Genomic DNA, 16,841 nt, shown 5'->3' on the forward strand with positions numbered 1-16,841 from the left:
TAGATTCCTGCCCTATTAACGCAGCCTTTCTGCTCTGCCTCTGCTTTCCCGGAGCATTGTCAACACTGAATAGTCAAACACTGCTCGGACACTTCGAGGCGACACTAAACAAGCTATTAACATAATCTTGCAACAATTGTGCAGACCAGATCATGATACCAAAGAAAAGCCACATTGAGAGCCAACACTTGAGGAAACGATCTTTAACAAAATATTCACAGAAAAAGCACTCTCAAAATCTATTCACACACAGCGTTATGCAATATCATAAATAATGGCAGGATGTCAACATAAATCTCTTTAGATATGTACTCACTTTGCTGTGACACCCTCCTCCTCGAATGGTCATCGCGCTTGGCTGTGGCAGCCTGTTGAATTGCCATTTGCGTTTCTTGTTCCTCTTTCGCATAATTTAGATGAACTTGATCAATTGTCATGGGTGCATTTTCCACACGTCGTGGCACCCAGTTGGACTGAACAAAGAAAGCAAAGCACTCGTATCTGACACACTCTTTCAGAAAACCTGTATACTGTTACCACTGCATGTACCAGCTACTGATAATACTTAAGTCATGTTCAGTGAGAACAAGACTGAGGAAATGCTACCAAGTAGCCTTGCTCCTTGTAAAAAAATCTCGTCATGTCGACTACATGCTCTGGCAGAAGTTACATAAGATATAGATTCCTGCCCTATTATAAGTAGTCATTCTGCTCTGCCTTTGCTTTTAAGGAGCTTCGTACACACTGACCAGATGTACGCAGCTCTGATCCTTCAAGGCACTACAATCAATAACCACAGAAAAACATGCTTACACAATTGTGTGTCACTTACATATTTAAGTTCAATCACTTCTTGCAGCATAAACACGAGCCTTGATGAAACCTTTTTAGATTTAACAATGCTTGCCATTTGACTTATGTACCGTTCGATGAGTTCCTAAAAAACAAAACAAGTTCAATCACACTTTGCAGGACAAACCACGACCTCAGTAGAAATCTTCGTCGATGTTACAATGGCATCCATCAAACTTACATACAATTTGCCTTTATATCGAAAAAACAATCATACGACCCCTCAAATGGGCAGTGCCTCTCTGTTGTACATTATCACGAGAAGGTAGCGGACCATGTGATGCTGTGTACATATGCACCTTATTCTTGGCAGCATTGTCTAGCTCTTTGCCAATGGTGCACAGCAACTGGCACAGGCACTCGAGGGCATCCTCGTCTGTATCGGACTTGAGCAACTTGTCGATGCAATCATTCATGATAAGATCGGTGAGCATCTTCAACTTGAACAACTCGCCAATGAACCTGCAGGCAAGACAAAAAAAAATATTGTAAACAGGCAAGCATATAAAAGCAAATAGGCAAGCAAAAGGTAAGGTATAACATAGAGCAGTGCTAATTAAACTATTTTAGTGTCATTCAGTCTCGAGTCTTTACCACAAAATTTCATTCACCCGTGACTAAATTTCCTTATGTTTTTGGTAAGTTTCATTCACACCAAAATAATTTCAATCACCCGTGGGTGAACCATTCACCGGTTTAAGAAGCACTGGCATAGAATATTAACATAAACAAAGATACCGGCTATATTAATGGCATATGAAGAAAACTATAATCAGAGTTGTCAATACTAACAGGTTAAATGATGTTCTGATATGTCGAGATAAGCGCCAGTCGTGAACAGATTCCAAAACTCATTGCATTAAAACAAACCTAATGTTTCCTCGGGACCGTCGTCTTGCATTTGACATCTCTAGCTCCAACTCCGCATGCATAGTCTTCTTTTCCTGCTCCTGTTAAACAGCATAAAAGCACGGCTCAAAAACATGCTATTTCAGCAGCAAGCACAGCTTCTTGCACATGGCTTGTGTACGCTGCTAACACAATTACCGCAGAGCCTCAGAAACGAGGAATTCATTTGTTCAACAGCCAAGATTCTGACTGGGTGAATAATCATCATAGGCTCATAATACCTAGTGACAATCCCAGGTCACTAGTGGGTGTTGTCCTCACGTCTGTTTCAACATGCCTTCCGTATACTGACCAATAAACGCCACAAATTATTACGCGAAAGATCAGAAACAAAGACACGTATCAAACAAACAACCTGGGGCCCATTGTCAGAAACAAAATTGGTCTTAACATTAACTTTTTCTCTTAGACCGTTGACAGAAACGCTGCGAAGTTACGAGAATGAAAAATCGTAGCAGATTTCCTCATAACAATACGAAACAAAGTGATGTCGACGGTCTAGGAGAAATTGTTAATGTTAAGACTAATGTTAAGACTAATTTTGTTTCTGACAACGGGCCCCTGTCATTTTCAATAAAGGAAACAAATGTCAGAGGGTATACTATGGTCATTTCCTACAATCCAAATAATGTACGAATGTGTGCATAGTGTGGGAAGTGCAAGGTAAAAACGTTGTACAGTATGAACGCAGAAAGGTGGAGAGGAAGTATTGGACTTACATCAGTAATTTCTGCTATCTTGGCCTGTCGTTTCTCCCATTCCAACTCATCTGACTTGTCCTTCTCAAACTCCCTCTGGCAACGATTCAACAAGACCTTGCGGAAGTTCACGTCAGGGCCACTCTCAGATGGAACTTTTACCTGAATGGCCACAACAGATTTCTCATTTTAACACGTTCCCCGCGGATCCACGAGTAAGCTCGTGGGAACAATCAAAACGCATCCCCGCGGATCCACGAGTAAGCTCGTGGATAGATTATTCGTTTTTTTTACTCTGATTTCCAACAGATGGCACGTACTACCTACCTATAAATTAAACATGGACAGTCTATATTACCCCAGTGTTACAGAACTAAAGACGCAGGTCAAATACTGACTTAAGAGCAGCAGCAAGAACCGACCAAGAAGTAATCTTGTTAAATTAATTAATAATTATTTATCTATAAACATTTTTACTGGGACTCGGTCATTTGCTTAAAATATTTGTGATTTTCAGAAAAGTATGCTGGTTTTAGAAACCATCTGTTTTTTGATAGGTACAAAATACCTTCAGGATTTAGTTTAAACCAATTACACAAAATCAACTGACATACCGGCAAGTACTTGCTACCAGAGAAAAAACCTGGTAGTGAACTAACTCACCCAGGCAGAAACTCGTAAAACCATAGCAGTTTTACTCCCTCCCACCCTAACAGCACTGTCCTATCGCAAGAAAGGTCGTTAGGCCTTCTAATCCCATTTCCCCCTTATTCATTCTAAATATAGCCATTAATCCAAATTGCTCGTCGATAAAGTACGAATGGTAACATCAGCAACAAAAAGCAATCCCGAATAACTAGCCATCACTTTTAATAAAAATTGCCAATAAAGATGGTGCTTTGGCTTTGGTTCATCACAAATTTCTTGGCAGCAAGTATTTGCCACCTACACCTCAGTGTAGGCAGGCAGCAAACTAACCCTTATAGGCAACAAAATTGCTGCTTGCTACCTTAATTTCGAACCCTACTTAACAGATAGCAAAATAACAGAAAGCTCACCAGGATAAGGCACTTGCACATAGTCGCATAAGGTGTGCTGAAATTTGGCTCGGACACAGCCTGGAAACATTGACAGGATAATTAGTGTAAGTTAGTATAGCAGACATATATATTACACTGAGCAATGATGTACTGGAAGTTTAGTCGACTACGAGTTTTAATCTATAAACTCAAGGTTCTGCTTGTCGACTGCAAATGAACTATTGACCAATCTATTACACAATGATTTCCACATACCTTTTCAAAGATAAGATCTATAACACCTTTTAGTCTTTCTTCTGTATCTATGCTAAGTTCATTAACTTGCTGAACAAGGGTTTTGAACTTCTGTGGAGTCAGCTTGTTCAGAATGCTCCTCACAACCTTGTACAATGCCTACAAGCAAACAAAAACCACACCTGATTATAACATCAGACCTCAAATTCATCTCTTTCATATTTCTGTCACAGATTGCATACCCAGGAATTACCCAATCCTAACTATCCAGATAAAACACTTCTAAATAGTGTTGTCGGTCAAAATTAAAGATGATGTGGTATCAGAACAAGAGAATCAAACTTTACTTACCTCAGTTTTCAACCCCTCTGGGTCTTCATCTTTCGCGACCTTATGCGAAGGTTTCCATGCTGTTCGAGACTCATGCAGCTTCACATCTTCATTAATAGAGCGTGAGATGCTGATCACCTTTTGCACCTTTCCTCTCTGCTGGCTTGGTCGCCTACCCATGCTTCCATTACCCCCACTGCTTGGACCCTGCTGGTGATAAACATAGTGGTTACACAATTACTGCAGCATCACCTCTTGACCTTGCTCTCTCCATCGCTCCCTCCTGCCACCCCCTCTCTTCATAATATAATTTCACTTACATGCACTCTTGGTGAAGACTTCATGAAGCCAGGTATTATAAAGTCTGCTGAGCTGCCACTGGGGTTGAAGCCTCCTCCGCCACGTATCAACGACGGTGGGTTGCGCACACCATCAATGGCAGTGCTTCTTTTATTTGGCTGCATCAAAATAATTTCAAGTGTGAATTTGACAGAAAAATAAATGCTGGCTTCCTGCTGGGCTGTAGATGAACAAGTGCCGCATAGCGACAGCGCTCATCTAACGTCTACTGCGGTGACTCTGTGGTGGAGTGGAGGGATTCTAGTAAACCCTGTTAGTCCCAAATGTGTTCACATACACGCCGAAACAGTGGAATGCACAGGGATGGTATCAGGAACCTTCTCAAAAGAATGTTCGTTGGGATCGTTATGAAAGTTGCCACGAGATGGCGCGTACGTTTAAGTGTCTTCAGATTAAAGATGGAAGCTCCCATCATTCGTAGTAGCAACAACTATTTGCAAGACAGAATAGGTAAGCACTCATCCATTTACCTACGCAAGCCTACAGGCTGCAAATTGCAATAGAGAGCTGCACCTGCAACCAATTAATGCAGGCAAAACTGCCCCAACACATGCACAGCCACTGGCAGTGGCATACGTTACATGTAACATACTGACAGTACAGAATGACATAGAAATTATACGATATAAGGAATATACACCTTCTTTAACCAAATTTAGCTTTTGAAATTTCACTGTGACATTGTAGCCTCATACATCCAGGCATGTATAGATTCTACTAGCAAACCCGGCAGTCAAATTCTTTCTAACAGACAGTCAACAATCCAAGTTTAACCCTCCTCTTGAGGGTCAAAAGGTTATCCGACACTTACTCTTCGCATGTCAGCAGAAGGGACATTTCATGGTCCTTTCAATAAAGCCATAAAAATGCTAGGTCACCGCTGAAACAAAAAAGTTTTTTCAATCGCTCCGTCAGACCATGTCCTCAGAAAATGTCTAAAATCTGCCTGTGCCACTGACCTTGACGGTGACTCCAATTTCCGCACAGTGATGGCTTTTCCTACCATGATGCTATACACCGACTATCACGAGCCTAGGTGGAGCCGTTTAGATTTGTGCCGCAATTCTGCATTTCCTCCCTATACCTTAAGTTAAGGAGTGAATGTTCCCCCTTCTTTTACACCTCTTGACCTTGACCGTTGACCCCCAGCTTCGACATCCAACTCGTTTGACGATCCCCCCCGATGTGCCGATATATCGTGACCGTAGCGTCGAGCGGTTAAGATTTGTGCCCAACTGTTGACGGACGGACGACGACGGACGGACGACCGGACGGACGGACGGACGGACGATCATGCGATTCTACAAGCTGCATCTGACTATGTCAGATGAGCTAAAAATGAAGAACAGAAAATGCCACAGTGAACCAAACACAAACTGGGAAAATTAGGAACATGCATACCGTATCCTTGATGATTCAATGCTCGGTAAGCCTCAGGTTTCTGAAACACATGGTGGTTCCCATTGAAACTGGACGAGAAAGCTTCTATCGTATGCTTTCTTTCCCAGAACTGTTCATCGACTCCATTGACCTAACAAATTGTCAAACATTCAAATTCACTAGATTGTAATGTAATACTGGTATTCTAAAATTCCTTCGAGAAAAGTAACACTATAGCAGCATAACAAAGTCAAACAAAGGCACTTGTATATTGGTACTTATGTAAGCCTGTCACATGGACATGAATAACACATTTTGACCTGACGTGTTGTTTCTGTTTTAGACAGATACATCATTTAACACAATCATGAATATACTTCCATTAGACTTATTGTATGATTCCCGTCGTAGCGCCAAGGCTAACCGTTTTAACAACTAATCACACACACGCACACACACACCACATTCAATTAACAAAAAACATACCGTCCTGATATTCATACTTCGGTCCGCCAATCACAGGTTTAGACTTTATCTCCTCATCTCCGCCTGCAGACTCCGCCTGTACCGTTCATGTTATTCTCTAAGTTTTTCTCAGCAACCTGCAACACAGTGGGAACAGACGTGGGTTTACAACAAGAGCAAGAAAACAGTGCTACCACCATTTGCATTGGTGAATGAGGATTTTCATCGATGTGACCAGAACACATTCCTAAAAGAGTGCACTAATCTGATACTGCATTCAATCTCAAATTCAGAATTCCACATGCTGTTCTGTCGCAATGCAATGATCCAGTGTTGTTGTTTTAACCTTCGTCGCAATACTAAAAATTTAAGACATTTGGACCTACATTCATGAAATGACAAACTGCTGAGAACGTGTTCAAAAGAGTAGTCTCATGTCCATCCTGGTGTTTTGCATGTGTAAAAACCATGCATGTATGTCAAGCTTAGTGTAGTATGTCAGGAGATTGGTGACAGATAACACATGATACCAGTAGATTGCTGTGCTAACCGCCAGCGTGACGCTTTAGATCCCGACCCTTGATGTACAGCAGAATTGAACATTTGAGTACAACCAGTTGATTGACAAATCAGTGCGTCTGGTTGGAATGCCCGTGCACCGATCATCTCGTTTCCATTAGATCCCTAAATATATGTACGAACCTTTTCATCTACGCGGTGAGCGCAGGCTTCTCCGGTTGAACAGTCTGCGGCTTAATCTTTCTGTTCTATGCTCTACAACATAAACGTAAACGTCGTCAGCCACACAAATAAAGTGATTACGTCACCAGTAAATAGTACAAATAACAAATAATAGTAATAATTCACAAAATATAAGTAATTCTATTTACTTTTTTATGGTTAAATTGCTGCATATACTTCCTGTTTTATATATATTGTTTGATGTGAACATACACTCGTGACTCAATACATAGCCCATAGCAAAGAAAATTAATGTTGAGAACATTAATATCAAATCATCCAGGTTTTTTGGATTTTTAACTAGTTGAGAAACAATCTTATCAGGTAAGAATTTGACGATACGGATAGTCCCATTAATTCTTACTTTTAATGTAAAAAATGGCAATTTTTTTTAAATAAAATTTTACCATAGAAATTTCGTGACGTAACCACTTTAAATAATGCACTTCGCATTTATTTGTGGGAGATATTTTTTGTGCAGAAAAGATGGACAATACCTGTGAGGTAAAACAGCTCACCTGGCGTCCAGAGAGGGGCTTGTGTGCAAGAACAGGCCCCTGCAAAGCCGGCTCTGGCTCCTTCTTGACGACATCCTCTGCACTGGGTTTCTCGACAGGTGCAGGAGAAGATACTCTCTGCAAACAAGACAGGACAACCCTTTCAGCAACTGCCTGACAACTCATGTTGGAACACCGTCCGATTTAACCTGAGTAACAGTCAGACATGCAGTCATTAGCAGGGCCTTCAGGCTCACGCAAGTAACAGCTTCGATGGTGCATGCTCATTGTCTTACCGCTTCGCTATCTTTGACTCGGAATGCATCCATCTCGTCTCCTCCATCCTTGGATCCGGCCCCCTTCTTTAGATCACGGCTACGTGCCTTGCCGCCATTCTTCTTGTTAGAGTCTTTCGCTGCAAAGCAAGTAATAACTATAAATTGCCTGTTAATGCAGACATATGCAAGTGCAATTACACTTGTCAGGCGATAAGAAATTTTGTTTAGTTTAATATTTCAGTTTCACCTGAAAACCTAGCCAGTCATACTTCTCTCCAATTTCAGGCAATTAAGTTACAACTAAAGTTTATCTTCTTTATATAGCTAAAAAAAAATCAATACAGCAATGCATAGTCCAATGGGCAGTGTTTTGGGCAGAATAAAATCCCAATCGTATTTATCAATCAACTTTACGCCAAGCTATTAGTTTGCTGAAGTACAGCATTTAATTCCAACACAGCTTATGGCGCTGTCACACCAACGTATGAAAGCCAGCGTATACCGACGTATCAAAATTTCTCTAAAATGCTGGTATACGCTGAACTATCAATGCTTTTTTTAATTTTGGGCGTATACATAGCGTATTCATAACAAGTTGGACGTATACGTTATGTATTAGTAACGTATATAGAACGTTTCGATAACTTATATAACTTATACCAACGAATGCTTAGCGTGTTGCCGGCGTTCACAACTTATGCCCAACGAGAGTCTAACTTATGCATAGCGCGCGGCAGCATATCGCCGATGATCACATGTCATCTAATATATATTTGAGTTCGTATGTCAGTACGTATGTATGTATGTATGTATCTTCCCTATAGGCGGCCAAACCGCCCAAGCGATCTGGATGCAATTTTCACAGGGCCATCTCTTATACCCGGGGAGTGTTCCTAGCTGAAAAAAACCTGCCAAACCATCAAACTCACCGAAAAATCCGTGAAAAACCCCTCAATTCGTGAATCTTCACACAATGTCAGCACTGACTGTACAGTGCTGCCACACAGAGAAAAATCGATCACTCATTCCACCAGCTGCTGGTATTGTGAAACCGAAACCGAGCACCGAGCTAAAACAGAGCACAGCCAGTTCAGAGGTTACGACTGCATTGCTTATCAACAGGCTTTGAAATGAGAAGCGCAACCCATTCGTACATGCTGTTACGTGCCGTACGTGGGGAGCTCAACAGTTCGAGACGCCAGGAATTTTTACATATTTCCACCAGAGAATAACACGAAAAACATTGTTTATCAAGAGGTTTTCAAATGAAAAGTGCAACCCATTCGTACATGCTGTTATAATAACTTTTTGTCATTTACACCATATTACTATTATGTTCCAGGGGTTCTAACTCTAAGTTGGGTTGTGCTGTCATATAAATGTCATACGTAACAGTTTTTCCCATGCTTATTATCTTATTAGACTGATTTCTAAATATTCATATTGTGTGCAATGTTATTGTCGATTTTTACCCAATGTTCCTATTGTGTCCCATTATTAGTAGTATGAATTAGTAGTATGAATTAGTAGCACGATTTTACCCAGCGCAGCGGGTACCCGCAGCTAGTAGCCTATAAAAAGGCTGCCGCTCGACGATTCAATTCATAACCGCACTAGACATCGCAGTATCAACATCACCGTCGCAGTATCAACATCACCGTCGCAGTATCAACATGACAATACCATTTTTATATATACCAATTCCCCTAAACGCTGCCAATACGCCATTATATGGTAGCTGTAAGTTAGAAACACGTTCAGTAAGTTCTGTGGTCGTCCTGAACACGTCAAATACGTCTACATACGTCAATATGCGTTGGAGATAAGTTTGATATAAGTTACACATAGGTTCAAAGCACGTTACTCATAGGTTAGAAATAAGTTTTGGGTACGCTAGACATTATCTCGACGTATTTCGACTTATGAGTAACTTACAAGTAACGTGTGTCAACGATCGCATAACTTACCTACAACTTATGGCCTGCGTATGCGGGACGTATGGGCATACGCTGGCATACGTCAGAAATTTTTGTGCATGCACAAAATTTTTCGACGACGTCGCCGTACTACGACGTATATCAGCGTGCTTCAGCGTGCTCTTCACTTATAGTTATACACAACTTACCCATAACTTATTCGACGGACGCCAGCGTATTCACCAAATTTTTCATCTGATGGCATACGCTGGCTAAATCGTCAAGGTGTGATAGGGCCATTAGGTAACAAAAACAGATTAGACTGATATTACGGTATCATGTTATTATGTGTTAAATATATTACTACCTACTTAATTTATAATGCAGAATTTAAAATTGGTGGGATCTAGAGATTTAAATATAGTATGAACCATACATATTATATTACAATTGCGGATAGCATATATAATCCACACGTAAAAAAAAACAAATTATTCAATAATAACATCAATTGATATGCTTTAAATCTATCATATTTACTTATTAAAGCCTTTAAATTCAAAAAGAAAAAAAAACATTTTTAACACAATAACAAATTTGTCTAATAAGCGGATAACATCAGTGGAATAACGATGTGACACTGGACACTGAAGAGGTCACAAACATGTTGCAAAACAAGCCAAGCATATAGCTAACATGGCGAATTTGGGTCAGAGAATAGCTCCACAGGCGTATACGACCACAACTTCCTGTTGAGCAAACCTTACCGAACTGCAGAATCGAGTTTCGTTAGACAACACTCAACCATTGCGCACGCTACCAGAAAACCTACCAGTTGAAACTACCACAGCAGAGCAGCAGACATGTTATTTTTAAAGCAAAACGTTTACCATTTAGAGCATTTTTATTTGGCTCAGTGATAGCAGGTGAACAGAGCTACTTATAGATATCTAATATACTGAAACTGTTGGTGTCAAGTTGTCATCTATTTATAATAAAAATCAAGAGTAAATACATTTCCATCAGTAATTTCAAATAAGATAGTTTTAACAGAGGTACGCGAGGCCTGCTCAAGGTTACTCCCATGCACATATAGGCTATTCTATCCAGAAATATGACACGAGGGCACTGTATGCTCACTCATGTATTACCACATGGAAAATGAGTGCGACACTTAGCCCATAAAAAACAGTGCTCAGGCCAACCTGCAACTAGGCAAAGGTCACCAACAATCTTCTAAGGTGGAAAAAGATAATTAAGTGTAGGCCGATGGGTAACAAAATACTAACAAACATGCCATACGTTCAATCACTATTAAAATAGGAGGCAGTGGCATGCACCTAAGCGAAAATAGTCATTAGACGGCTGTCTGCGTGGCCACCTTCAGACTTGTTTTCAGAGCAAAATCCAAGTGCTGTACATGGGTTGCCATAGGCGCGGCTCACGGGCTCAGGAATGAGACAGGCGGAAAACACGGCTAAAAACCTGTTCCCGGTGGATCCGTTGCAAGACGGCTGCGATGAAAGCAGCGACGAATGCTGTGTAATCGCACAGCATAACGAATAGCTCGCCACCAGCTACGGGACGTTTTTGATGACCAATTCAACAGACCTACACTCGCGAATGCTAGTGTAATCAACAAACGTAAATGAACCTCCAAGTCGAGCATGTCAGACTCCTAACTAATAAATTCCAACATAAGCAGACTAATATTGTATGGATAAGTATTGTCAATTGAATCATTCCCAGTTCACGAAACAGATTTAAACCAAAATCCTATGCGAAAATATGCATGCACGGGGCATGCACGGGGACTTGGGCACACGTCTCCGCCAGCCTTACCACAGCTGCTATCGCGGCGTGTGCGCGTGCCATTACTTGCAGCCGTTTCCGAACCAGCAGAATCGCTTCTCCAGTTTGATCTGTTAGGATCGGAGCCATCTCTCCGTCTGCTCGAATGCCTCCGTGGCATCGCTCTGCCTCCGCTGACACACTAAATCCACTGTTCGCACAATCCTCTCGCCAGTCACGCCATTATTGCACACCAATTCACGACAAAAGCAAATAGAAGTTGCAAAAGTGTCTAACAGCAGTCGTGCGGACGGGACGAGCGGCCATTGCTGTTAGTAGCAGCTCTCTGCACGTTGCTAAACTTAGCAGCAGCGTAGGGTGGGAGGTGCCGCTGCTGCTGCTATTACCGCTGTACCAGTGTAACATAAACCACCTCTCTCTGCACGCCGAGCTCATGAGCTATATATAAAGCTTGCTGCTCCTTGCTTCAGCACAAACACTAGACATGGAAATGCAGACCGCATGGCCACCGTCAGCTTGCGTTGAGAAAACACAGAGAAGAGCCAGCAAGCTACAGGAGTTGCGAAACATCGAACAAGTTAGAATGCGGGTGTGCAACCTTGAGACTTTTGGGCAATGTAACAATCCGAAACCTATAGTACGATCAGACTTACGCAAACGGAGACCCCTAGAATTCGACCTGTACAGACAGACGGTGTCATTTCGTTGTTCTATACGTCGCACGTTCTCAAATAACAAATCACAGACGTTGAAAGACACCTACTTACAGTATTGAATCAACGTGACTTACACATGCGTGGTCGCAAGCACACTGCCAGCAGAAATGAGAATGGCTAACACGTGATCTTTACGTGCAATGATGCGATGCGCACACGGGTAACTGTGTCAACGATGTGTTACTGAACTCACTGCAGCGCGCCATCGTACCATGCACACATAACTACACCAGGAAACACACGCACACTTGCACCCTAACACACACACACATACACAGTAAAGATCCACCTACATACATTATTAAAACATACGTGTCAAGTGAAAGAAAGATATGTGCAAAGGTAAATCAACTTGTGAAATGCAACATTGGTGGCTGTTTTCAGAACAATCAGTCATAAATAAATTGGGACTATGAAAAAACCCAAGCTTAATATTACAGTACAAAACGCTTTTACAGACAACGTGGTAGCACGGCTAACAATTATGAGAATTTGGTAATAGCAATAACTGCTGTAAGATCGGTCTCCAATAATTGTTTGAGACAATTGCAACACTGACGACCTGTGCAGTAGTATTGCAGGATACGAGCACAAACAAAACATTCATGAGAACAAATGCTACATTTGTGAAGGTTTATTTTTGATACACTAGTTGCATTAGTGTTTGTGAGTTTTCATAAATAAAAGCATCAATGTCACAACTGTCATGTAGCTCACCTTGGGTGTGATAGAAGAGGGAGGGGGGATATATAAAGCAAGAGTATATATGGGAAAACTCCCATTATATAGCATATCTCCCATTATATATACTCTTGATAATGATCAATATATGCATGAGTTTTGATGTGAAAATAAATGTTTCAGATCTGAAAGTCTGAAATCTTGACGAGAGATGGCGCTACGCCTAAATGATCGCCGTTTTGGTTTTCGAATATCGTGCAAATAAAAACAATAAAATATTCCACGATGAATGTAACGAAGAATCTAAAACACAATATTACACGTATATCCTGTATGATTGTAGAGTTGTTGACCAGTTAGATGAAATAAACGTAACAGGACGTTGTCATATCTCCCATAGGAGTAACAACTGTTTTGGGACTAGCCTTACACATTCACATACCAAAATTTAACAAAATCGAATGAATTTAGATGGCCATTTTCATTTTTGCCAAAAAGTGGGCGTGGCTCGAAAGTATGTCGACTGGCGTGCTCCAAAATAGGAAATTCAAATCTCTCCCATAGGAGTAACAACTGTATTCAATTTGAAACATGTGGGTCAAACGGTTCTTGAGTTATCGTTGACCGTAGGCAGACACTGAAATGCATAGTAAAATTGCCAAAATCTACCTAATTTGCATAATTTAAAAAAAATATCAAAACCCGTATGATATGTTTTGGGGCCAGTCCATATTCATTCACATACTAGAAATGAGCAAAATCCGTTAAACCTGAATTGACATGGCCATTTCCATTTTTGCCAAAAAGTGGACGTGGCTAGAAAGTAGGTCGACTGGCGTACTCCAAAATAGGACGTTCAAACCTCTCCCATAGCAGTAACAACGGCATGCAATTTGAAACATGTGGGTCAAACTGTTCTTGAGTTATCGTTGACTGTAGCAAAATGTTGACGGACGGACGGACGTACGACGGACGACACCACATGGCAATAGCTCATCTTGACGACGGACGGACGGACGGACGATCATGCGATTCTACAAGCTGCATCTGACTATGTCAGATGAGCTAAAAATGAACAGTAAAATGCCACAGTGAACCAAACACAAACTGGGAAAATTAGGAACATGCATACCGTATCCTTGATGATTTCAATGCTCGGTAAGCCGTCAGGTTTCTGAACACATGGTGGTTCCCATTGAAACTGGACGAGAAAGCTTCTATCGTATGCTTTCTTCCCAGACTTGTTCATCGGACTCCATTGACCTACAAATTGTCAAACATTCAAATTCACTAGATTGTAATGTAATACTGGTATTCTAAAATTCCTTCGAGAAAATAACACTATAGCAGCATAACAAAGTCAAACAAAGGCACTTGTATATTGGTACTTATGTAAGCCTGTCACATGGACATGAATAACACATTTTGACCTGACGTGTTGTTTCTGTTTTAGACAGATACATCATTTAACACAATCATGAATATACTTCCATTAGACTTATTGTATGATTCCCGTCTAGCCGCCAAGGCTAACCGGTTTAACAACTAATCACACACACACACACACACACACACACACACACACACACACACACAATTCAATTAACCAAAAACATACCGTCCTGATATTCATACTTCGGTCCGCCAATCACAGGTTTAGACTTTATCTCCTCATCTCCGCCTGCAGACTCCGCTGTACCGTTCATGTTATTCTCTAAGTTTTTCTCAGCAACCTGCAACACAGTGGGAACAAGACGTGGGTTTACAACAACAGCAAGAAACAGTGCTACCACCATTTGCATTGGTGAATGAGGATTTTCATCGATGTTACCAGAACACATTCCTAAAAGAGTGCACTAATCTGATACTGCATTCAATCTCAAATTCAGAATTCCACATGCTGTTCTGTCGCAATGCAATGCATCCAGTGTTGTTTTAACCTTCGTCGCAATACTAAAAATTTAAGACATTTGGACCTACATTATTGAAATGACAAACTCTGAGAATGTGTTCAAAAGAGTAGTCTCATGTCCATCCTGTTGTTTTTGCATGTGTAAAAACCATGCGTGTATGTCAAGCTATGTGTATGTCAGGAGGATTGGTGACAGATAACACATGATACCAGTAGATTGCTGTGCTAACCGCAGCGTGACACTTTAGATTCCCGACCCTTGATGTACAGCAGAATTGACATTTGAGTACAACCAGTTGATTGACAAATCAGTGCGTCTGGTTGGAATGCCGTGCACCGTTCATCTCGTTTCCATTAGATCCCTAAATATATGTACTAACCTTTTCATCTACGCGGTTGAGCGCAGGCTTCTCCGGTTGAACAGTCTGCGGCTTAATCTGTTCTATGCTCTACAACATAAACGTAAAAGGGTCGTCAGCCACACAAATAAAGTGATTGCGTTAACGCTAAATAGTACAAATAAAAAAATATTTCCACTTTTTCACAAAATATAAGTAATTCTGTTTACTTTTTATGGTTAAATTGCTGCATTATACTTCCTGTTTTATTATATTGTTTGATGTGAACATACACTCGTGACTCATACATAGCCCATAGCAAGAAATTAATGTTGAGGACATTAATATCAAATCATCCAGTTTTTTGGATTTTTAACTAGTTGAGAAACAATCTTATCAGGTAAGAATTTGACGATACGGATAGTCCCATTAATTCTTACTTTTAATGTAAAAAATGGCAATTTTTTTTATAAAATTTTACCATAGAAATTTCGTGACGTAATCACTTTAAATAATGCACTTCGCATTTATTTGTGGGAGATATTTTTTGTGCAGAGAGGATGGACAATACCTGCGAGGTAAAACAGCTCACCTGGCGTCCAGAGAGGGGCTTGTGTGCAAGAACAGGCCCCTGCAAAGCCGGCTCTGGCTCCTTCTTGACGACATCCTCTGCACTGGGTTTCTCGACAGGTGCAGGAGAAGATACTCTCTGCAAACAAGACAAGACAACCCTTTCAGCAACTGCCTGACAACTCATGTTGGAACACCGTCCGATTTAACCTGAGTAACAGTCAGACATGCAGTCATTAGCAGGCCCTTCAGGCTCACGCAAGTAACAGCTTCGATGGTGCATGTTCATTGTCTTACCGCTTCGCTATCTTTGACTCGGAATGCATCCATCTCGTCTCCTCCATCCTTGGATCCGGCCCCCTTCTTTAGATCACGGCTACGTGCCTTGCCGCCATTCTTCTTGTTAGAGTCTTTCGCTGCAAAGCAAGTAATAACTATAAATTGCCTGTTAATGCAGACATATGCAAGTGCAATTACACTTGTCAGGCGATAAGAAATTTTGTTTAGTTTAATATTTCAGTTTCACCTGAAAACCTAGCCAGTCATACTTCTCTCCAATTTCAGGCAATTAAGTTACAACTAAAGTTTATCTTCTTTATATAGCTAAAAAAAAATCAATACAGCAATGCATAGTCCAATGGGCAGTGTTTTGGGCAGAATAAAATCCCAATCGTATTTATCAATCAACTTTACGCCAAGCTATTAGTTTGCTGAAGTACAGCATTTAATTCCAACACAGCTTATGGCGCTGTCACACCAACGTATGAAAGCCAGCGTATACCGACGTATCAAAATTTCTCTAAAATGCTGGTATACGCTGAACTATCAATGCTTTTTTTAATTTTGGGCGTATACATAGCGTATTCATAACAAGTTGGACGTATACGTTATGTATTAGTAACGTATATAGAACGTTTCGATAACTTATATAACTTATACCAACGAATGCTTAGCGTGTTGCCGGCGTTCACAACTTATGCCCAACGAGAGTCTAACTTATGCATAGCGCGCGGCAGCATATCGCCGATGATCACATGTCATCTAATATATATTTGAGTTCGTATGTATGTATGTATGTATGTATGTATGTATGTATGTATGTATGTATGTAT

At 40.8% G+C, this 16,841-nt stretch overlaps 1 protein-coding gene and 1 long non-coding RNA gene across 8 annotated transcripts in view; both read right to left on the minus strand.

The window, feature by feature from the left end:
* LOC106809596 (eukaryotic translation initiation factor 4 gamma 3-like) overlaps positions 1–16,841 on the minus strand; it is a 60,941-nt gene that overhangs the window by 11,083 nt on the left and 33,017 nt on the right. For 5 of the 6 annotated variants that reach the window (XM_014812999.1, XM_014812923.1, XM_014812773.1 and 2 more), the window contains 14 exons: positions 16,027–16,145; positions 15,752–15,868; positions 15,202–15,270; positions 14,528–14,642; positions 14,042–14,172; positions 4,384–4,521; positions 4,085–4,273; positions 3,755–3,892; positions 3,518–3,577; positions 2,481–2,621; positions 1,723–1,802; positions 1,152–1,314; positions 833–937; positions 317–473 (listed from right to left, as the gene is read on the minus strand). In XM_014812999.1, coding sequence (XP_014668485.1) covers positions 317–473; positions 833–937; positions 1,152–1,314; positions 1,723–1,802; positions 2,481–2,621; positions 3,518–3,577; positions 3,755–3,892; positions 4,085–4,273; positions 4,384–4,521; positions 14,042–14,172; positions 14,528–14,642; positions 15,202–15,270; positions 15,752–15,868; positions 16,027–16,145 — 1,722 coding nt within the window. The remainder of the gene's footprint in view (positions 1–316; positions 474–832; positions 938–1,151; positions 1,315–1,722; positions 1,803–2,480; positions 2,622–3,517; positions 3,578–3,754; positions 3,893–4,084; positions 4,274–4,383; positions 4,522–14,041; positions 14,173–14,527; positions 14,643–15,201; positions 15,271–15,751; positions 15,869–16,026; positions 16,146–16,841) is intronic. The other variant, XM_014812847.1, reaches the window with a different exon arrangement.
* Positions 7,029–12,318, minus strand: LOC106810069. Of its 2 annotated transcripts, none has more exons than XR_001393955.1 (4): positions 12,280–12,318; positions 7,803–7,921; positions 7,528–7,644; positions 7,029–7,042 (listed from the first exon to the last, which is right to left on the minus strand). It is a non-coding gene; the product is annotated as an uncharacterized LOC106810069 (long non-coding RNA). The 2 variants fall into 2 exon arrangements; XR_001393960.1 differs by lacking the exon at positions 12,280–12,318 and adding an exon at positions 12,166–12,256.

This window comes from Priapulus caudatus, unplaced genomic scaffold, assembly GCF_000485595.1.
Source record: "Priapulus caudatus unplaced genomic scaffold, Priapulus_caudatus-5.0.1 Scaffold1, whole genome shotgun sequence".
NCBI classification, from domain to species: domain Eukaryota; kingdom Metazoa; phylum Priapulida; class Priapulimorpha; order Priapulimorphida; family Priapulidae; genus Priapulus; species Priapulus caudatus.